Source organism: Oncorhynchus masou, chromosome 3, assembly GCF_036934945.1.
Source record: "Oncorhynchus masou masou isolate Uvic2021 chromosome 3, UVic_Omas_1.1, whole genome shotgun sequence".
Taxonomy (NCBI): domain Eukaryota; kingdom Metazoa; phylum Chordata; class Actinopteri; order Salmoniformes; family Salmonidae; genus Oncorhynchus; species Oncorhynchus masou.
The window spans coordinates 22772811-22796611 of record NC_088214.1 but is presented as its reverse complement, the minus strand read 5'-3'; the positions used below and the strand labels follow the sequence as shown (position 1 = coordinate 22796611).

Here is a 23801-nt window from a genome sequence, read left to right as displayed (position 1 = left end):
ATCCTCAACACTGGGACCCCACAAGGGTGCGCTTTCAGCCCCCTCCTGTACTCCTTGTTCACCCACGACTGTGTGGCCATGCACGCCTCCAACTCAAATCATCAAGTTTGCAGACGACACTACAGTGGAACGCTTGATTATCAACAACGATGAGACCGCCAAGAGGGAGGAGGTGAGGGTCCTCCGTGTGGTGTCAGGAAAATAACCTCACTCAATGTCAACAAAACAAAAGCGATCGTTTACTTCAGGAAACAGCAAAGGGACATCAGTGAAGGTGGAAAGTTAAGTTTATTGGTGTACATATCACCAAGGAACTGATATGGTCCACGCACACAGTGTGGTGAAGAAAGTGCAACAACCTCGAGGCTGAAAAAAACTTTTACAAGTGCACAATTGAGAGCATCCTTTCGGGCTGTATCAACGCCTGGTACGGCAACTACACTGCCCACAACCGCAGGGCTCTCCAGAGGGTGATGCGGTCAGCGCAACGCATCAATGAGTGCAAACTACCTGCCCTCCAGAAGACTTACAACACCTGATGCCACACGAAGGCAAAAAAAGATAATCAAGGACAATAACCACCCGAGCCACTGCCTGTTCACCCCGCTTCCATCCAGAAGGCAAGGTCAGTACAGGTGCATCAAAGCTGGGACAGAGATAGACGCAGTTATTCAAACTCAAGGTCATCAGATTGTTAAACAGCCACTACTAGCACAGAGGCAGCTGCCTACCTACAGACTTGATATCATTGGCCACTTTAATAAATGGAACACTAGTCACTTTAGTAATGTTTACATATCTCGCATTACTCATCTCATATATATTTACTGTATCCCATCTATTGCATCTTAGCCGCTCACTGCTCATCCATATATTTTATACTTATACATTATCGATTGTGTGTATTAGGTTTTGTTGTGGAATTGTTAATGTTAGATACTGCTGCACTGTCGGATGTAGAAGCATAAGCATTTCACTTCACTCGCAATAACATCTGCCAAACGTGTATGTGACAAATACAATTTGATACAGTTGATCATGCTATACTGAGGCAGAGATTGTCGAGTATAGGTCTTTCTGAGCATGGTTTACTATCTGATAGAACCCAATTTGATGGGCTCCTGTCTGTTCAATTGTCTCTCTGTAATGGTGTGTCCCAGGGCTCTGTACTTGGTCACCTCTTCACTATTATAAATAATTTAGATGTGCAACTTCACTTATGCTCTCCTCGTCTCTCACAAAAGCTTTACAGAACTTAAACAGCTTTTTATACTGTTCAACATACCTTTGTATCAATTGAAGCTCAATGCTGACTAAACTAATGGTGTTTTCTAAAGCAAGAAATGGACCTGAATCTCACCTTTTACTACCTCTCAGGGCAATAACCTCAGAAATATATATCTATATCTATATCTATATCTTGGACTTGTAATTGACTGCCTTTAAAAAAAATGTAATTGCATATTCCCCAAAAAAATTGAAACTGAGGTTAGGATTTTATTTTAGGAATAAGGCCTGTTTTTCTTTTGAAGCCAAAAGGAGGTTAGTATCGGCTACATTTATGCCTATACAAGACTGGTGATAATTTCACACACTGAGCGGAACTATTCATAAAATAACACCCTTTTACCATGGAGCATTGAGATTTATTTTAAACTGCAAAACACTTACGCACCACTGTACATTATATACCAGGGTTGGCTGGCCTTTAGTCACTCGTATACTTTTATTTACAAAGCCATTTGGAGTTTACTACAATCTTTTATTTGGACATTTTTATTTTTCAGAAATGTGGTTGGTACTTGCTTCGTTCGCAGGACTTTATCCTGGTAACTGTTCCAAATGTCCGAACGGAATTTGGTGAAAGGGCTTTTATGTACTCTGTGCCATCGGCTTGGAATGCCTTACAAAATAGTTATAACTGAAAGAACTTGTCCCCAATTGGTGTTTTTTTAAATCATTGAAGGATTTTGAGACTGATTCCTTGACCGGTCAGTGTTTTTAATTTGCTGTTTTATGATTTCGTTATATTCCTGTGATTTCTATGGTTTTCACTAGATTACTTGTAGTCTGTCTGTAATTGTGTAATGACTCTTGAACATATATATTTCAAATCTCAATGAGGTTTCCTGGTAAAAAAAAAATGGAAATGTGTTGAATTGCAGCAAACTTCTCTTAACTGCATGATTTCTGCTACGCCCCATGGGAAAATGTGTAGAATTGAACTATTTTAGGGAGCCCAAAAGGGCTAGGGCCGGCTCTGACTGCACGTGTGGGTACGAAGGCCTGCGAGCCACTGCAGCCCTTCATGATAGGGTCAGATTTTGTGGCCCCCATCACATTTGGCCATCCCTGCTCTAAATTGATCACGTTCCTCGACTTTGTTACTGATTTAACATTTTGTATATACGCTAATCATGACTCAGCTGATTCCCAGCAAGTGCCCAAGTTTCTGTGTAACTTGAGTCAAGTATTTAATTTTTTCTTGGTGGCGTTTGTCATGTTAGTTCTACTTCTCAGTGGACATGTGCGTGTTTAGCCCTTTTTTCCTGCAGGATCTTTATTTATTTCTCTGCTATTGATGATGTACTGGTTTGAAATGAGGAAGGCCTGTGAATATTGTTATACTTTTAAGATCTTTGATTGGTTGATCTGGAATTTGTTACAGGAAATAATCTTGCTGGTCATGTTAGCATAGTAGCTAAGTGTAACACATTATCTCATGGGAATAAGCTAAATGGGTTTAAACTTTCTCAAATGCTCAGGTTTTAAGCACATTTAAATCCCATTCAATGTAGAGTTGATGCTTATGTGGATTACAGTAGCCTACAACACGTTCATCTGGACAAGCCTGAGTGAGTCGTTTTTTTAATATGGATGCTATTAACTTGAACATTGTCTTCAACTACTCCTCTTGATGGTATTGAAAACAACATCATGATGAGAAAAGCTCTAGTGACTATAAGGAGCTTGTAAACAGGACTATTTCTCCCTGGCCTGATATTGCATGTCTGTTTCTTGGCAAGCTAGTACAAACTAATCCGCAGCTTCCTGCTGTTCAGATTTGGAATATATCATGCTAACATACAGGTCTATTTACCCATGCCAGATCACATCATTGAGGAAGGCCAGTTGGCATATCTTTATTTCTACACTGGAGTCTTATCAGAGACGCTTCAGTGGTTTTACTGCTGTTGAAATGTCATTTATTTGACTTGTGCGTGGTCTCACAAACAACAAATATGACAACTGATTTAGCTATCGAATTCCGTCTGTGGTCCCTGAATATAGCAGAATGCTAACTAACCAGCCACTCTTTCCATTCTGTGCCCCTATAGCAGAGGAGGTTGAAAGGCGGTCTGCAATGCGTTCCGAGTCTCTGGTCTCTGGCACACACACCCCGCCCATCCGCCGCCGGAGCAAGTTTGCCACTCTGGGCCGTCTCTTGAAGCCCTGGAAGTGGAGGAAGAAGAAGAGTGAGAAGTTCAAGCAGACGTCTACCGGTAAGGGACACACAAACGCAAAACACACACCGCCTTCTTTCTGTCCCTCAAAGTACCGCTCCCTTATTTATAGCCTCCTAGGTATGTCTCCAGTCTTTTAATCCTATATCCTCTACCTAAAACTGTCTGAATATTTCAGCATGCAGTAAAGATTGAGCAACGTGCTGCTCTGAAATGATTTGCTGCTATTGTTTTTCTAAATGCATCAGGAAAATATATTTTCTTGTTCAGCGCTTGCCAATCCAGAGGTCTAACAGTCAGGGGCATGTGAAGGGCACACATTCTTCATTATACTGCACATGTCCTTGGTTTTCTACAGCATTTATTTACTACTAGCCATGGTGTGTATTCTCCTAACAATCTGACCTCTTCCCCTGACGATCCACTGCACATGAAAAGATTGGAAAGATGTCTTCTGAATCAGCTCCCTCGCTTTGAATTTATATTGGGTCAGTCAGGTACAGAGCTGAACTCCTGTCTATATTTGGGTTCCTGCTCCTCCAGGCTCTGGTGATGGCTTTGTTATCCTTCTCTGTTCCCAAGAGTTTTCTTCCCTGAAGCTGTGCTGGCTAGAACTGGATTTTATGGTGCTTTTGTTAGTGGTCAAATGTCCTATGAATGCAGTTGATCTTGATCAGTCAGTAATTCATTGAGCTTGGCAGTGATGCCATATGCACTTTAATGTTTTGTGTATTTACATGTAGTAACGTTGTCATATCCGTTTGAAATATTACAGTCTCACCATTAAGGATTCTAGCTTTAAGGTTGAGGGCTACTAAACTGTGACTGTCACCTTCCCCTCCAGTGATCTAGCCTTGGGCCCTCAGCCTTGCCTTTCTATCCCTGGGGACACTGACACGAGTGAATGCTGACACCTTGACTTTACAACGACTCATCACTTTCTGCTGGCCACCATCTTTTTCTCACACATACTTTGTATGCATAATGTTGACTGCATATTTGAGCAAAAAAATTGTCTTCCCTTTTCTCCTGAGCAGAACAGAGCAGCAGAATTTAACAAAGGGAGGTTTTTTTGTGTTAAATCGACAGTAAAACCCAATGGATAAGACTACTCTCTCTGTGTAGTATTATTTTGTTTTAATCTTATTCCTACTGTTTACACTAATGGCAGCATAATGGCATATTGTGACCTACTAGCTTTTCCCATAGGACTTGCTTCTGTAAGAGCTTTTCACTTCAGTCCCTTTCTACACTGGACACTGGACACTTATTGTTCCAAACACTGCAGAGGACATTGTAGTTGGTTGTTTGGAAACATATAGTTTCTTTGTTGCAAATGCATTTTATGTTAGGATGGCTCTGTGAGGAGTTGGAACCAGAGAAGGCTATATGGAGACTGCTAAGCTCATCATGACTTACAGCAGTGACTTTGGTTGCCCCCTGACCATTGAGCAGAAGTAGTGCACCAGGTTTACTCCATCAGTCAGTTGTTCAAGGACGTCACTGACAGATGGTTGGAAGTGTTCAGTAGGTTACACCATAGCAAAACCTTTTGCACAAACTCAAATCAATGATCTTATTGGATTAGTTCAGCTATTACCAAGTTTGTTCTTTTGTGGTTCTTGTTTATGATGTTCGTCATGATCATTGGGACTGTGACTGCAGGCAAGAAGCAGACAAGCTGCTGGGCATGCAGATGTTCTAACCAGGTAATTGGAGAATGTGCTTGTGGATTATGTATTCTAGTCAGGCAGATGAAGGCCAGCTCTGGGGGGCTATACTCATAAATCCAGGAGTGGGCTAGCCACAGTGCTCAAAGTCCTGAAAGCCTTGCCTCCTGTCCCTTCGGTTAGTCAGGCCACAGTGTTCTTATGGTAACATAATGCTATTGAAACTAGAGGTACATGGATCAAGCTTTATCCCTTGGGAGTGTGGGGCACTAATCTGACCACTCCTGGGTTTGTTGTTCTTAATATAGCTTATTGAAAATATGGATTTTGTTTTTAATGCCACTGAAAATACAGTACAAATATGCAGATTTTGGAATCCTTTTGTTTTTCATGTTCTGTAGACCTTATTTAAAAATGTTTCATACACCATGATTGGGTTTAGGATGTACAGGGGTCCTTAGGCTGTATTTGTCTTGAGTCAATTTGTATTTAACCCCTTTTTTGTTAGGGCAAACCTACATAAATCATGAGTAAAAATTTGCTTCACAAGTTGCAAGGACTCTGTGTGCAGTAAGTGTTGTTAACATGGTTTTGTTAATGTCTACCTCATTTCTGTACCCCACACATACGATTATCTGTAAGGTCCCTCAGTTACGCAGTGAATTTTAAACACCAATTCAACCAAAGACCAGAGTGGTTTTCCAATGCCTCGCAAAGAAGGGCACCTATTGGTAGATGGGTAAAAAAAAAGTTATTACACTCTTGATGGTGTATCAATACACCCAGTCACTACAAAGATGCAGGCATCCTTCCTAACTCCGTTGTTGGAGAGGACTGAAACCGCTCAGTGATTTACAAGCATTTCGCTACACCTGCTATAACATCTGCTACACACACGTATGTGACAAATAAAATTTGATTTCACCATGAGGCCAAAGGTGACTATGAAATAGTAAGAGTTTAAATGGCTGCGATAGGAGAACTGAGGATGGATCAACAACATGGTAGTTAATCCACAATACTAACCTAAATGACAAGGAAGCCTGTACAGAATAAAAATAGTCTAAAACATTCATCCTGTTTGCAAAAAGGCACTAAAGTAATACTGCAAAAAATGTGGCAAAGCAATTAACTTTTTGTTCTGAATACAAAGTGTTATGTTCGGGGCAAATCCAATAGAAAATGTTACTGAGTTCCACTCACCATATTTTCAAGCATAGTGGTGGCTGCATCATGTTATGGGTCTGCTTGTAATCGTTAAGGACCAGTGTTTTTCAGGATAAAAAAAAACAATGGTGGTTGTCTGCTTTCCACTAGACACAGAGATGATGAATTCACCTTTCAGAAAAAAATAACCTAAACAATATACATTGGCGTTGCTTACCAAGACTGAATGTTCCAAAGTGTCAGAGTTAGTTGTGATTTAAATCTATGCCAAGACCTAAAACAAAATGCTTGTCTAGCAATGATCAACCAATTTGACAGGGCTTGAAGAATTCTGAAAATAATCATAGGCAAATGTTTTGTTCAACGAATGTCTCTAAGCTAGCTGGAGCTTTGATTTCAGTACTAGATTCATTCTCTGATCCTTTGATTGGGTGGACATGTGAGTTCATGCTGCAAGAGCTTTGATAGGTTTGAGGACGTGCTCTGGAAGTTGTCATAATTACTGTGTAAGTCTATGGAAGGGGGTGAGAACCACGACCCTCCTAGGTTTTGTATGGAAGTCAATGTACCTGGAGGAGGACTGAAACTAGTTGTCCTCTGGCTACACCATGGTACTACCCTACAATGTGCTGTTGAGGCTACTGTAGACTTTCATTGCAAAATAGTGTGTTTTAAACAGTGAATATTGTAAAATATGCTTTAGATAAATAAATAACTATACTATTTCTATTTTTATGAAATTCACTTTTCTCCCTGGAGGAGCCTCCACTGGTGTAGATTTGGTGAGACAAAATCCATTCCATTTTGAATTCCGCCTTGAACAACCCCTTGACTAATGTGGAATTAGTCAAGGGGTATAAATACTTTCTGAAGGCACTGTTAAAAAAAAATGTTTTAAAAGGGCAACTAAAAGTAATGCCACCAGAGATGCCACCCACACACTTTTTTTTTTAAACTCTGCAAGTCACTGAAGAGCAAATTCTTATTTACAATGATGGCCTGCCCCAGCCAAACCCGGGTGATACTGGGCCAATTGTGCGCCGCCCTATGGGACTCCCAATCACGGCAGGTTGTGATACAGCCTGGAATTGAACTAGGGTCTGTATTGATGCCTCGAGCACTGAGATGCGATGCCTTAGAACGCTGCGCCACTCGGGAGTGTTATCACTAGCGTACAAACCTTGTCCTGATCTTAAACACCGACGCTTCCCTTGTCTTAACTTCCAGATGTGAGAGCCACAACATCTGTGACACAAGACAGCATGAAAGTTTGAAAGTTGGTTTTGTGAGGCTAACGGGTGAGTGAATTGCCTCGCTAAAAGCCTCACTTCGTCCCGGGGCTTGATACTGTAGGGAATGCTCTGTCTCCTATCTGGGTCAATTCACAGCAGAATGGATTTCTCTCTAAAGCTAAGCGTAGCACTTGCAAGTCGATGCTGTTGGAGTGTATTCAATGATGCCAGTTTAATTTAATATGCTCTGAGAAGCGTCTCTCCAATGCATTCATAATCTCCTCATCTTGGTGCAGATCATGAGTAGCTAGCTTGGTCATGATTGCCAAGATTTACTGTGAATGGACGGACTGTGGCAATAATAACTGACTTCACAATGTCACTTGTTCATGCTCTGGGTCTGAACCAACTCACACTAGTGGAAACGTAATGTAGCCTAGCCTACTGTTGTTTTTTTTTCAATATAATTCTGGAACAGGGCAACAAGTAGTGATTTACAACATTTTGTAGTTAGAAGCTGTTCAGTGTTCACAGAACATACGTGTAGAGTGATATCCTTTGTCCACATTTTTTAGAACTGCATGTTTGTGACAAACCTGAAGACCGAGCTGGCTGAGGCGTGTTGCAAATCAGTGTAATCATGGCCCTTGATCATGACTCTGTTCCATTACATTACACAAGACATTGGACAACGGCGTCCTCTGTAGCTCGGTCTGAACATTAACACGCATCACTTGCGGTATGGTAATGGAAGCATAAGGACCTTCACTTTCATTTTTTTTAAACAATTTAAATTGATACACACCTTGTTCGTGTTCCCACATTGCCATATTTCCATGTTAGAGCATGTCAGAACACCTGTGCTTATTGGCTATCTAGCATGCTCCGAACACCTGTGTGTAAGTGCAACTCAAAGTAGTTTTGTCTGATGGAGACACCCATTGCTGTGTGGCATTTTGTAAAACTGCTGATGAAAGATGAGGGCCATATGTTTCGAAAGCTGTATCGCAAGTGAATATTTACATTTTAGAAACGTGAACTGTGGGGAGAAGCCAATATGCCGCCTAGAGTTTGAGAGCTTGCACTAATCCATTTCATGACGGCATGTACAGTAGGAGTCAAATCTAGTTGGCCTCAATTGTCCAATGAAAATCCTACACACTGATCTTTCCAGTATCAGCCTTTTTAGTTATTAGCAAATTATTTTCCACACGTACATTCTCAGATGTGAGTGCTTTTCCTATTTGTATAATTTCAAATGAAGAAAACATCCCAATGTAAAGTGTGAGCATTTGCTAATCCTGTTTCAGTGTAGAAATGACAAGCCACATGTACAAGTGCATTAGACATGCCCACGAGGCCAATACTAATCCCATGTCTGCATTTAGCATGCGTATCATTAATAATCTCCCATCCACTGTCACCAAAAGGGTAGAGCACAGCTAGTGGATGAAAGAGAGAAATGCACTGAGTGACCACAGTGAATGGTCACTTTATGACTAACCCTATGCAAACCCTAATCAAATATTACACTAGTAGCTAGCATGCCAACCACTGGAGGGTTCATTTCTAGATGGGATCCAGATTTTGTCCAATTTACATCAAATTGATAGATCTTTTTTGCATTTTAGCTAATCCTGACCCATTTTATAACATTAACCTGCCACGTTAACTATCCTAACCTGTTGTGTAAATTCTCTAAAACCTGCTAGGAATAAGTACATTCTGACAAAAGCTGGATCCCTTCTAGCATTAACCCCTCCAATGGTTGGCATGCTAGCTACAAGTGTCATTTGATTAGGATTTGCATCCCGGCCCAATGGAGGAGGACAGTGATTGTAGCAGAATGAAGTAAATCAGTGCAAAATTGCAAAAGGAAATCAGCTGAGATGCTTATGCTATTAAAAATCTAGATGCATTCATGATAGACTACTACTCAAAGTATCAGGGGGGTGACATCAGTGTCTACATCAGTGGTCACACCCCTCTCACCTATGCCATTGACTGTGACCGGCGTCAATGTAGCAGAGTTAAATACACAATGTATTCTGTGGGTGCTAGATGGACTCGGTTGTTTGCGCTGCTGCCTGCTGAGGTTGAAGCAGAGAAGGTCAGTGAGTGTAGCAGAGGGGTGAGTGCTAGGCTCTTTCTCAATTTATCCTCTCGATTCCTCTCCCCGCCTCCTAAAAACCCATTGGAGAAGGTCAGAGGGGAGGGACCTTATCCTCCAATACATTTGCACTGGGATGCGAGTAATCAAGGAAAGACCAAGTGAGACACAGCCCTAGTAGCCATCGTGGTGATGTCAGCCGCCCTGAGACTGAAAGTACTGTTATCCTAGACCAACCAAGATAATGGATGCTGCTTTGTGAGTATGTAGTGCTGTTGTGGACAGAGGTTGTATCCTAGGTCAGCCATACAGGAATTGTTACACCCACTAAATCAAGGACATCCTCTGCAAATCTGTAATATCAGACAAAATGAGTGACAACCAGATAAAAAACGGGGAATGTTCAATGACCAAACTATTACTTTAATCAAATAATCAACACTTTCATGTCATGCAAAGGATGCTTGTGTAAATGGTTTGTGGGTTTAGACATTCATCTGACTCTTAACAAGATTGAATAGTTAAAGTGTCTTATACAAATAATATGCAGAATGTCAGGGCTGGCCTGGAACTGATACCTGCACAGAGTAGCTAGAGCTCTATAAGCCAGGTTGGCCATTCATGTTCTAGGTCTATGCATTGTTGCTTAACAGTACTTGTGTTGCGCTACAACTGACTCGTAATAGTAAACCAATAGCATATAACCCATTGGAGATATACCCATCAATCTATCCAGGACTTGGGACTTTCACAGGACTCTGTATCTGCTGTTAGGAAACATAAAATAGACCAGGACTTGATACATTATTCTCAAGTGATAAATAACATTTGATATTTCATTGCAATTGTTTTCGTATTGCATTGGCAGTTCTCTCTTTGCGACTGTTCATTGGCTAGCTTAGCTACTAGCTAGCTAACATGGTTGTTTTTTAGCAGGTCAAGCTATTTAGCTGACGTTACCTATAAGATGGTTAACCAAACAACTTACCCGTGTGCTACACATCATGGCGCTGCTAAAAATTTTGTTAATGAGAAAACAACTAGACTATGTTAGCTAGCTGTTTACAAATGCACTTAAGTTCTTTGGGGTTCTGGGGTTCACTTCCACTCATCCTCAAAGCTGTTAAAGGTCTGCTATATACTCCAGCATTTTGGATTTGATATTAAATGTTTTATGAGGCAACATTACAGAATGTCCCCTTCTGTTTTTACTGTTTTAGAAATGAAAGCACTTGATATATCTTGTCCCCCCATTATTTGGACAAATACACTAAGTGTATTGGAGTAGTCAATAGTGTAGCATTTTATAACATATTCTAACACGCAAGGACTGTATCAAGTTTGTGACTCAACATACTTGTTGGCTGCAGTTTGTTTTGATCGTTTCGAATTATGTTGTGCCTCAATAGAAATTAATGGTAAATGTATTGTCATTGGAGTCACTTCTATTGTAAATAGGAATTTAATGTTTCTGAACACTTCTACATTAATGTGGATGCTACCATGATTATGTATAGTCATGGATTAATTGTGAATGATTAGTGAGATCCTACCACCAAAAAAATGCTTGCCTCCCCTGTTATTTGTAATGATTAGAGTTTAGCATGTTTTGGGGGGTATGATGTTGCCGTGATTGAGTATAGGGTGGGAGGCAGGGTTGTGCTCAATTCTGAATTTTCAAATTGACTCCCATTCAACTCATGAGTTGAACATTTTAATTGGCCACACTCCACAGGATGTATAATTTCAGTCACAGGAAGTATAATTCAATTCTGTGCAATTCAAAGAATTTCCACTCAGTCGTAGAGCATGCGTTTCATTGACTCTGACAGGTCACACTTCCAGATACATTATTTTGTATAACTTTTCTCTGGAAACAATGTTCTTTTACTCTTAACCTTAGTGCTTAGAATAGCCTCTTATATTTCCACCATTTCATTTGTTTGGCTTCTTTTGTAAGGCTTTAGGGTCAATTGGAAGGTTAAACTAATGCATTCTGGGACATGTAATATTTTCCACATATTGAACAAAATGTAGGTCATAATAAAATATAATAATTTACTATCTTTACATACAGGTTTTGTGTTCCGCGGTCATTCATTTCCAGTTTGTCCTGAAGATCCAATATTTTATATGCACGTATGTAACAACATGTCTGTTTTGTGTACAGTATGTATTTGTATAGACGACACCTAAATATAGATTAGAAGAGGCATTTGAATTGCAATTCTGTATCCTGTTTACTACTTCAATTCAAGAATTTGAGTCTCAATTCTGAATTGAGCACAACCCTGGTGGGAGTATAAAAATATAAATAAATCTGTGCTTTTCTATTCCTCTGCCTGTCTGCTGTACTAGTAATGTAGGTGGATATCCTGCTCATGGCATTATATTTGGTATAGCGGTCCAGTTCTTCAAAATATAATGTTTTTGCACACTGCCCAATTTCCACTTCTCCCATCCCCAACGAGCTTCTCTGGCTAGTCTTTGAAATTTGGATGGTGAATTAAAACATCTGGATGTCCTGGAAGAGCTCATAATGTTGAGAACTTTATGCAATGTGACATATTAGAACACGGAGGTTCACTCTGACTGCATGCACTAGAGACTCACAACAGTTTCTGACCTTTTTTAAATGATTCTCATGTGTGCCTTCTGTTTGGGTTCTAAGTGTATTGGCCCTGGCCCCTACTGTCGAGAGCTGTAGCTCCTTATTACACACACCACATCTGCACACATACTATGCGTTTGAGTGCGCACATACACATAGTCTCACTTCCAGAGCTGGTGGCCTGCAGGGAGATTGTTGCACAGTGTGCTGCTCAGGTGTTTTTGCTGATCCTCATTTTACATTCTTAATTGGTTCCTTTGCTGGGGTAGATTTAAAATATATATATATATATATATATAACTAACTAACTAACATGATGGTAAACTGCCTCTGTTCAGCCCAGCGATAAATGGTTAAGTCCCTCAACTGCTGAGATCTAAATATAGAAGCATTAACTTTGGGACATGCCTTCCCGATGTGCTCATACATAATGCATGACCCTGGGAGGTGATGTTGCACTACCTTTTGCCTTTTTTATTCTCATCATTCTCACAAATTAGGTTAACATCCCCTTCATGCCTTTTTGAAGATCTTCCTTGGCTTAAGGCTAGTGCTTTACAACTGGATTAGGTGTTTGTTTTGACTATTTATTTAGAGGCCTCTTCAATTTTTCATTTCACTGCCAATTTTACATTGCTAATGAATTTGATGGGCAGTGGTCACCAGTTCATAATATTTTAAACTAAGTGAAAAGGAATATAAATAAAAATAAATCACCTGTCCCTCGTGTCCCCATGGTGAATGTATGACCTCTTGGGAATGTAGTGTGATGCATAGGACCCATTATTATCAGTGCCCCCAGAGTGCTTATGGCGTTAGGGTTCAGTCACAAGTGTGCCAATCAATGTTGGGAACCAAGTGAACACATTTATAGAAATAACCAGGGGAAAATGTTTCAATATTTAACATATTGATTACATGGGTGATGCTGGTCCCACAATAAACCTCATCCTGGTTTTCCTAATCTTCTGATTTGGCTCCATTACAATCTGTTCAGGATTTACTGCAGGTTTGATATCAAAGATAGTATTCCTGTTTTTCCATATACGAATGCTCATGCACACACACTCTTGATATATGATATTGATATATGATTTAACAATCATGTTTCCCCTCAGCGTTGGAGAGGAAGATGTCGGTAAGGCAAAGCAGAGAAGAGCTGATCAAGAGAGGTGTGCTGAAAGAGATTTTTGAGAAAGGTGAGATGCTTTCCTCATTAACTTCATCATGTGCCATAAAGAAATAATGGTTTTGGTCATCTCTCATCGTTTTGTTGAGCCTACAGTGAATGCGTGTGTGTGAACTGAGCTGCGTGAATGTGACTTGGGTGTTCTGCTCAGCTAAATGCCAAATTCCATCACTTTCAGAAAGTCATTCACTCATGATACATACATATTGTGTACCCAAAATATAGAACATTTAGCAGATTGAGACTGTGCGTATACTACTGGTCAAAAGTTTTTGGACACCTACTCATTTCAAGGGTTTTTCTACATTGAAGACATCAAAACTATGGAATCATGTAGCAACCAAAAAAGTGTTAAACAAATCAAAATATATTTGAGATTCTTCAAATAGCCACCCTTTGCCTTGATGACAGCTTTGCACACTCTTGGCATTCTCCCAACCAGCTTTGAGGTAGTTACCTGGAATGCATTTCAATTAACAGGTGTGCCTTAAATGAATTTGTGGAATTTCTTTTGTGGGGGTGCTTTGCTAGTGACACTGTCTGATTTTTATTTAGAATTCAAGACCCACTTAACCAGCATGGCTACCACAGCATTCTGCAGCTATAAGCCATCCCATCTGGTTTGGGCTTAGACGATCATTTGTTTTTCAACAAAACAATGACCCAACACACCTCCAGGCTGTGTAAGGGCTATTTTACCAAAAAGGAGAGTGATGGAGTGCTGTGTCAGATGACCTGGCCTTCACAATCCCCCAACCTCAACCAAATTTGAGATGGTTTGGTAATGAGTCGGATCGCCGTGTGAAGGAAAAGCAGCCAACAAGTGCTTAGCATATGTGGGAATTCCTTCAAGACCGCTGAAAAAGCATACCAGGGGAAGCTGGTTGAGAAAAGGCCGAGAGTATGCAAAGTTGTCAAGGCAAAATGTGGATATTTGAAGAATCTCAAATATAAAATATATGTTTTTAATTTGTTTTTCACTTTTCTTTTCTTGGTTACTTCATGATTCCGTCTGTTATTTCATAGTTTTGATGTCTTCACTATAGTCTACAATGTAGAAAATAGTAAAAATAAAGAAACCCTTGAATGAGTAGGTGTACTAAAACTTTTGTCTGTTTTGTTTTATCTAAACATGTTTTGGATCTGACATAGGTTCTCCCCCCTGTTGGTCAGGATATCTTCTGAGGAAGTAGAAAGCCCATCAGGGTTTAAGAGATGCTGTTAAGTTAAGCTGATGGGTGTAGTAAGCATTCTGCCTCCCTCTCTGTGGACAACTTGTCAGAACACGAGCCAGTTTCTACTGGTACTACTGGTACTTACTGCTGGCTACAATAAATATAGAGCTGTTCGATCGGGCTCTGGCTGGGCCACTCAAGGACATTCAGAGACTTGTCCCAAAGTCACTTTTGCATGGTCTTGGCTGTGTGCTTAGGGTCGTTGTCCTGTTGGAAGGTAAACCTTCACCCCAGTCTGAGAACCTGCTCCAGAGTGCTCAGGACCTCATCAAGGATCTCTCAGTACTTTGCTCCATTCATCTTTCCCTAGTTTCCCAGTCGCTGCCACTAACAAACATCCCCACAGCATGATGCTGCCGCCACCATGCTTCACCGTAGGGATGGTGCCAGGTTTCCTCCAGACATGGTGCTTGGCATTCAGGCCAAAGAGTTCAATCTTTTTTTCATCGGACAAGAGACTCTTGTTTCTCATGGTCTGAGAGTCTTTCGGGGCCTTTTGTCAAAACTCCAAGTGCGCTGTCATGTGCCTTAAGCTGAGGAGTGGCTTCCGTCTGGACACTCTACCATAAAGGCCTGATTGGTGGAGCGCTGCAGAGATGGTTGTCCTTCTGGAAGGTTCTCCCATCTCCATAGAGGAAGTCTGGAGCTCTGTCAGAGTGACCATCGGGTTCTTGGTCACCTCCCTGACCAAGGCCCTTCTCGCTCGATTGCTCAGTTATCTGAGCCAGCTCTGGGCCAGCTCTAGGGTGAATTTTGGTGGTTCCAAACTTCTTCCATTTAAGAATGATGGAGGCCACTGTGTACTTGGGGACCTTCAATGCTGCAGAAATGTTTTGGTACTCTTCCCCAGATCTGTGCCTCTACACAATCCTGTCTCTGAGCTTTTTGGACAATTCCTTTGACCAGTGAGTGTGCAGAGTCACTGCAAGAGTCAGTGCAACAAAAAATAAAGGGGTTTCAAAGCAAATAGTCCGGCCATGTAATTAATAATACATCTGCTGTCACTGGAGTAGCTTGTTTATCTTTTTCCATTTTACCAATCCAGTCTCATCCTGGATAAGATGTTTGTTTGTTTGTTTGTTTGTTTAGTTTATATCACCACTTAACTCTTTTTGGGAAAATCCACTTTCTCTTTTATGCTGAAAATGATTTGTTCTGATTGTGGGGAATAGTTGCAAGTAGTTTTTATACTTGTCACTGAAGAACCTGAAATGAAGTATGAGTTATTGAACAGAGTAGGAGGTGCCTTGCCAGTGCTGCTGGCATAAATGGTTGATGTATGTTTTCTGGATGAAGGTCTAATGAGACTTGCCATTAGCTGTCATCCAAAAGGGAGAATAGATTGAATTTCATTAATCAGAATTGATTTAATCACATCAGTTCCCAAAACATTTGTTAATCTCTCCTCTGATTTTGGCTGCTGGCGTGTAATCAGCTTTTAACTGGCTGACACTGGAGTGGTGCTGCATGTGCCTGGATTTAATGTAACACCCCAACTGTCTGTCTCCAAACCCTCCTACTGTAGCACTCACAGGAGTGTTGGTCAATGAAAATGACAGCGATAGTGATAATATAAGTTTTCTGCAATGGGAATGGTTATTTTTGTAGTAGCCTAGTGTGTTCCAAATCACCCTTCATCCTTTGTATTGGTAGCACCTGGGAAAGGGAGAGGATTGTCTGATCCCTCTCAAACCTTGTTCTTTTTATTGGAACGATTGTTTCTCAGCCTGATTTTGCTCATGCTGTATTAGGCTTACTCATTGCATCTCAGCTTTCGTGGTCCTTAGAAACAACGGCCTCTTACCTGACAGTGTGCACGAGGAAAAGACTAAGTAAACCAAGACAAGTTGCACTACTGCAATTAACTTGTGGTCATTTGACAGCCCATATGAGGTCCCATGTGTCATACATCAGTCTGTCTCCCTACCAGGTTTCCCAGTAACACCTTCAAGGTGTTGCAGTCATTATGCAACCATTTCATAACTTTTTTGATATGTGAGGATTTGGTCTAATAGAAGCCATCAGACCTGAAGCGACGGGAACAAGACGCTCTGGTGCGTTGCGGATGTCACAAGAAAATGATGGGCGCAAAACACCTGTGTGGGAGGATTTCTGTATGTTCTCACTGTATGTAGAAAACATTTAAGAACACTTGATCTTGCTATGAGACTGACTAGGTGAATCCAGGTGAAAGCTATGATTCCTTATTGATGTCACTTGTTAAATCCACCTCAATCAGTGTAGATTAAAGGTAGAAGAGAGGTTAATGAAGGATTTTTAAGCCTTGGGACAATTCAGACATGGATTGTGTATGGGTGCCATTGAGGATGAAGGGGTCATAACAAATATTTAAGGCCTTTGAACGGGGTATGGAAGTATGTGCCAGGCGTACCAGTTTGTGTCAAGAACTGCAATGGTGCTGGGTTTTCGACGTTCAACAGTTTCCTGTGTGTATCAAGAATGGTCCACCACCCAAAGGACATCAGCCAACTTGACACAAATCAAATTTTATTTTTCACATAAACATAGTTAGATGTTAATGCAAGTATATCGATCTGCTTCTAGTTCCGACAATTCCCCAACAACTACAAATCTAAAGTTAAGGTGCAATAGATGGTATAAACTCCGCAAAAAAAGAACCCATCCCTGTCTTTCAAAGATATCTTCATTGGAAAGGTTTTTAATTACTGTTTCCCATGCTTTTTCAATGAACCATAAACAATTAATGAACATTCACCCGTGGAACGATTGTTAAGACACTAACATCTTACAAACTGTAGGCAATTAAGGTCACAGTTTAGGACACTAAAGAGGCCTTTCTACTGACTCTGAAAAACACCAAAAGAAAGATGTACAGGGTCCCTGCTCATCTGTGAGCGTGCCTTAGGTGTGCTGCAAGGAGGCATGAGGACTGCAGATGTGGCCAGGGCAATAAATTGTGTACTGAGACGCTTAAGACAGCGCTACAGGGAGACCGGACGGGCAGCTGATCATCCTTGCAGTGGCAGACCACATGTAACAACACCTGCACAGGATTAGTACATCTGCTTGTCAGCCTGTTGTCTGGTGAGGATCTGCGTTACATCACCAGCAACAACGTCGCCTATGGTCACAAACCCACCGTCGCTGGACCAGATAGGACTGGCAAAAATTGCCGTTCACTAACGAGTCACGGTTTTGTCTCACCAGGGGTGATGGTCGGATTCACGTTTATCGTCGAAGGAATGACCGTTACACCGAGGCCTGTACTCTGGAGCAGGATTGATTTGGAGGTGGAGGGTTCATTGTGGTCTGGGGCGATGTCACAGCATCATCGGACTGAGCTTGTTGTCATTGCAGGCAATCTCAACGCTGTGTGTTACATGGAATACATCCTCCTCCTTCATGTGGCACCCTTCCTGCAGGCTCATCCTGACATGACCCTCCAGCATGACAATGCCACCAGCCATATTGCTCGTTCTGTGTGTGATTTCCTGCAAGACAGAAATGTAAATTCTGCCATGGCCAGCGAAGATCCTAATCAAATTGAGCACGTGTGGGACCTGTTGAATCGGAGGGTGAGGGCTAGGACCATTCCCCCCAGAAATGTCCGGGAACTTGCAGGTGCCTTGGAAGAGTGGGGTAACATCTCACAGCAAGAACTGGTAAATACGGTGCAGTCCATGAGGAGGAGATGCACTGCAGTACTTAATGCAGCTGGTGGCCACACCAGATACTGACTGTTTACTATTGATTTTGAGCCCCCCCACACCCCTTTGTTCAGGGACACATTATTAAATTTCTGTTAGTCGCATGTCTGTGGAACTTGTTCAGTTTGTCTCAGTTGTTGAGTCTTGTTATGTTCATACAAATATTTACACATGTTAAGTTTGCTGAAAATAAATGCAGTTGACTGTGAGAGGACTTTTTTTTTTTGCTGAGTTTACATGTGGTATGAGTAATGTATGATATGTAAACATTAAAGTGGCATTATGGTATAAGTGACTAGTGATCCATTTATTAAAGTAACCAGTGATTATGTCTCAATGTAGGCAGCAGCTTCTCAGAATCAGTGATTGCTGTTTAGCAGTCTGATGGCCTTGGGATAGAAGCTGTTTTTCAGTCTCTCGGTCCCAGCTTTGATACACCTGTACTGACCTCGCCTTCTGGATGGTAGCGGTGTGAACAGGCTCGGGTGGTTGATGTCCTTGATCTTTTTGGCGCCTTCCTGTGACATCGGGTGCTGTAGGTGTCATGGAGGGCAGGTTGTTTGCCCCCAGTGATGCGTTGTGCAGACAGCAAAACACTTTGGAGAGCCTTGCGGTTGAGGGTGGTGCAGTTGCCATACCAGGCTGTGATCCAGCCTGACCGGATGCTCTCGATTGTGCATCTGTAAAAGTTTGTCAGGGTTTTGGGTGACAACCCAAACTTCTTCGGCCTCCTGATGTTGAAGAGGCGCTGTTGCACCTTCACCACACTGTGTGGGTGGACCATTTCAGTTTGTATGTGATGTGTACACAGAGGAACTTCAAACTTTCCACCTTCTCCACTGCTGTCCCTTCAATGTGGACCGGGGAGTGCTCCCTCTGTTTTGTTGACGTTGAGTAAGAGGTTATTTTCCTGACACCACACTCCGAGTGCCCTCACCTCCTCCCTGTAAGCTGTCTCGTCATTGTTGGAAATCAAGCCCACTACTGTTGTGTTGTCTGCAAACTTGATGATTTGAGTTGGAGGTGTGCATGGCCACATAGTCATGGGTGAACAGGGAGTACAGGAGGGGGCTGAGCATGCACCCTTGTGGGGCCCCATTGTTGAGGTTCAGCGAAGTGGAGATGTTATTTCCTACCTTCACCACCTGGGGGCAGCCCGTCAGGAAGTCCAGGACCCACTTGCACAGGGCGGGGTTGAGACCCAGGGTCTCCAGCTTGATGATGAGCTTGGAGGGTACTATGGTGTTGAATGCTGAGCTGTAGTCAATGAACAGTGTGATGGCGATTATGTCGTCTGTGGACCTGATGGGGCGGTATGCAAACAAGTGGGTCAGGGTGGCTGGTAATGTGGAAGTGATCTGATCCTTGACTAGTCTCTCAAAGCACTTCATGATGACAGAAGTGAGTGCTACGGGGCGGAAGTCATTTAGTTCAGTTCTTTGCCTTCTTGGGTACAGGAACAATGGTAGCCATCTTGAAGCATGTAGGGACAACAGACTGGGATAGGGAGCGATTTGAATATACCTGTAAACACACCAGCCAGCTGGCCTGTGCATGCTTTGAGGACGTTGTTAGGGGTGCCGTCTGGGCCAGGAGCCTTGCAAGGGTTAACACGTTAAATGTTTTACTCACGTCAGCCACGGAGAAGCAGAGGGGGGCGCTGTCCTTGTTTGCGGGCAGCGACGGTGGCACTGTATTATCCTCAAAGCTGGCAAAGAAGGTGTTTGTTTGTCTGCAAGCGTGGCGTTTGACATGGCTGCATTTATTTTTGTAGTCTGTGATTTTCTGTAGACCCTGCCGCATAAGTCTCATGTCTGAGCCATTGAATTGCGACTCCACCTTGTCCCTGTACTGGCGTTTCACTTGTTTGATTGCCTTGTGGAGGGAATAGCTACACTGTTTGTTTATATTCAGACATTTATTAACGCACTCACCGAGTCAGCTTATAGATCGATGTTCTGAGGCTGACCGGAACATATTCTTCGTGATCAAAACAATCTTGAGCGTGGCTTCCGATTTGGTCAGACCATCGTTGAATGGTTCTCGTCACTGGTACATCCTGTTTGAGTTTCTGCCTATAAGACAGAAGGAGCAAGCATGGTCGGATTTGCCGAAGGGAGGGCTTTGTGTGCATCACGGAAGTTAGAGTAGCAGTGGGCGAGGGGATTGCGCATGCGCGTAGCGCAATCAACATTCTGGAAGAATTGAGTTAGACTTGTTCTCAAATTTGCTTTGTTAAAATCCCCAGCTACATTAAATGCAGCTTCAGGGTGTATGGTTTGCATATAGTCCAGTAAAGTTCCTTGATGGCCGTGTTGGTGTCTGCTTGAGGGGGAATGTACACAGCTGTGACTAACTGACGAGAATTCTCTTGGTAGGTAAAATGGCCGGCACTTGATTGTAAGGAATTCTAGATCGGGTGAACAGAAGGTCTTGAGTTCCTGTATGTTGTTATGATTACACCATGAGTTGTTAATCGTAAAGCATACACCCCAGCCCTTCCTTTTCCCAGAGTGGTGTTTATCTCTGTATGCGCGACGTATAGAGAAGCCCGGTGGCTGAACCGATTCCCGAAAACATATGCCGAGAGGGCCATGTTTCCATGAAACAGAATGTTACAATCTCTCTCTCTGGAAGGCAACCCTAGCTTGAATTTGGCCAGGTGGCCGTTTCGTCTTCCCCTTCTGCGGTGTCATTGTTTTGAATCGCCTACTGGAAATAACTCCATATTCCTGGGTGGTGGTCTGAACTAGAGGTCGACCGATTGTGATTTTTCAATGCCGATACCGATTAATTGGAGGACCGAAAAAGCCGATGCTGATTTTGTTTATTTATTATTTAAAAAAAAAACATTTTATTTATTTGTAATGATGACTATTACAACAATAGTGAATGAACACTTATTTTAACTTAATATAATACATCAATAAAATCAATTTAGCCTCAAATAAATAATGAAACCTGTTCAATTTGGTTTAAATAATGCAAAAACAAAGTGTTGGAGAAGAAAGTAAAAGTGCAATATGTGCTAATGTTTCAGTTCCTTGCTCAGAACATGAGAGCTGGTGGTTCCTTTTAACATGAGCCTTCAATATTCCAAGGTAAGAAGTTTTAGGTTGTAGGAATTATAGGACTATTTCCCTCTATACCATTTGTATTTCATTAACATTTGACTATTGGATGTTCTTATAGGCACTTTAGTATATTGCCAGTGTAACAGTATAGCTTCCGTCCCTCTCCTCGCTCCTCCCTGGGCTTGAACCAGCAACACAACGACAACAGCCACCATCGAAGCAGCATTACCCATGCAGAGCAAGGGGAACAACTACTAGAAGGCTCAGAGCGAGTGACGTTTGAAACGCTATTAACGCATGCTAACTAGCTAGCCATTTCACTTCGGTTACACCAGCCTAATCTCGGGAGTTGATAGGCTTGAAGTCATAAACAGCGCAATGCTTGATGCACAACGAAGAGCTGCTGGCAAAACGCATGAAAGTGCTGTTTGAATGAATGTTTACACGTCTGCTTCTGCCTACCACCGCTCAGTCAGATACTTAGATACTTGTATGCTTGTATGCCCAAAAATACCGATTTCCGATTGTTGAAACCTGAAATCGACCCTAAATTAATCAGCCATTCCGATTAATCGGTCGACCTCTAGTCTGAACAGAGGATCTGCTTCGGGAAAGACGTATTTCTAGATGTAATGTTTGTAAGTTGGCGTTGCTCTTATATCCAATAGTTTTTCTCAGCTGTATGTAATAAGATTTCCTGGGGTAACAATGTAAGAAATAATACAATAAAAAAATAATGCATAGTTTCCTAAGAACAACCATCTCTGTCGGCACCATGCTGTTCAGAGTCTGTGGGAAGCTTTAGTCGACATGGGTCAGCATCCCTGTGGAACACTTTCGACGCCTTGTAGAGTCCATGCCCCAACAAATTGAGGTTGTTCTGACGGCAAAGGATAGTTGCAACTCAATATTAGGAAGGCGCTCCTAATGTTTAGTGTACTCTGTGTGTCACTATCATATCATTCATGTTCACCTGCATGATGCAGCACATTAGTTCTCTTCACCTTTGTAGACCGTTCATTTCCAGTTGTCTGTACATTATATTTATAATTGGTGTATGTGTCTTTATCCAGCAACCGTGGAGTTCCGATCCTCGATGGAGGGTGGAGTCTGCACTCGGGAGCCCTCTAGTATGAAGTCGTCCATGGTCCTGCCTTCCAAGAAATCTGTTGGTTTCCCCAGCAACGTTCAGGACAACGTCGCCAAGACCCCCATGTACCACAAACAGCCCCCTGCGCTGCCCCCCAAACCTTTCAACAGGATCCCCAACCACAGCACAGGTAAGCACACACACCAACAACTACAGCAACCCTGCCACTGATGCCCCTTGTTCGACTAATACAAAGGCACTGTTAATGTGCCAAAGACATGTGAAACCCACAACGAGATTTGCTGATCTCCTTCAACAAAGGGAAAGTGGATTGGATGGTGTCAGTCAGGCTCTTCCTGTAGTTGTCTCCCCTGAGAGTGAGGAAGGACAAACACAGGTGTACACCTAAGGCCCAGACCTGTCATCAACTGGAACATTGGGACAAGCCTTTTACATACAATGTAATCATGTTTGGCACTGAATACCAAGATGGACGATTGACTGAACTGGCAAATGGCTTACAGTACAGTGCTCTGAGACACACACACACACACACACACACACACACACACACACACACACACACACACACACACACACACACACACACACACAGTGAAAGTTTGTTCAGTCAGGTATGTAGTTGAATAATCATAAACCTATTGTCAGTAGACACATGCGCGCACACACTGTCTGTGCGGATGGAGAGATTAGTGTCATTAAGTCCCAGTGTAGCCAGGTCAGCTGTTGTCTGCCCATCTGTGCTGGAAGTGGTAATAGCCTAATCTAATTCTCCCTGCTCAATCAAAACTGGGCATTCTACTGTATACTGTCATGTTGATCTGCTCTATCCAACTGTTGCCCGTCTCTTACAATATGGCTTGGTGATTGTGCTTAGAGCCCTGTGCTTTCCCTGGTCAGGACACACTAATCTGTAGTCCTACTTATACTCACCACTTGCCAGTTAAGACATGGTGGAAGGGGCCTCCTGGGTGGGGCAGTGGTCTGTGTTAGCTGTGCCACCAGAGACTGGGTTCGAGCCCGTCCGTGACCGGGAGGCCCATGAGGCAGCACACAATTGTCCGGGTTAGGGAGGGTTTGGCCGGCAGGTCGCTAGTGTCTCGTTGCGCACTAGCGACTCCTGTGGCGGGCCGGGCACAGTGCACGCTGAACAGGTCGCCAGATTTACAGTGTTTCCCCTGACACATTGGTGCGGCTGGCATCCGGGTTGGATGTGCATTGTGTCAAGAAGCAGTGCGGCTTGGTTGGG

The 23801-nt window shown here is 42.4% G+C and overlaps 1 protein-coding gene across 4 annotated transcripts in view; it reads left to right on the top strand.

The window, feature by feature from the left end:
* Window positions 1-23801, top strand: part of LOC135512961 (phosphatase and actin regulator 1-like) — an 88094-nt gene that overhangs the window by 43273 nt on the left and 21020 nt on the right. For all 4 annotated transcript variants that reach the window (XM_064935541.1, XM_064935533.1, XM_064935526.1 and 1 more), the window contains exons 2-4: window positions 3339-3503; window positions 13373-13453; window positions 22515-22721. In XM_064935541.1, coding sequence (XP_064791613.1) covers window positions 3339-3503; window positions 13373-13453; window positions 22515-22721 — 453 coding nt within the window. The remainder of the gene's footprint in view (window positions 1-3338; window positions 3504-13372; window positions 13454-22514; window positions 22722-23801) is intronic.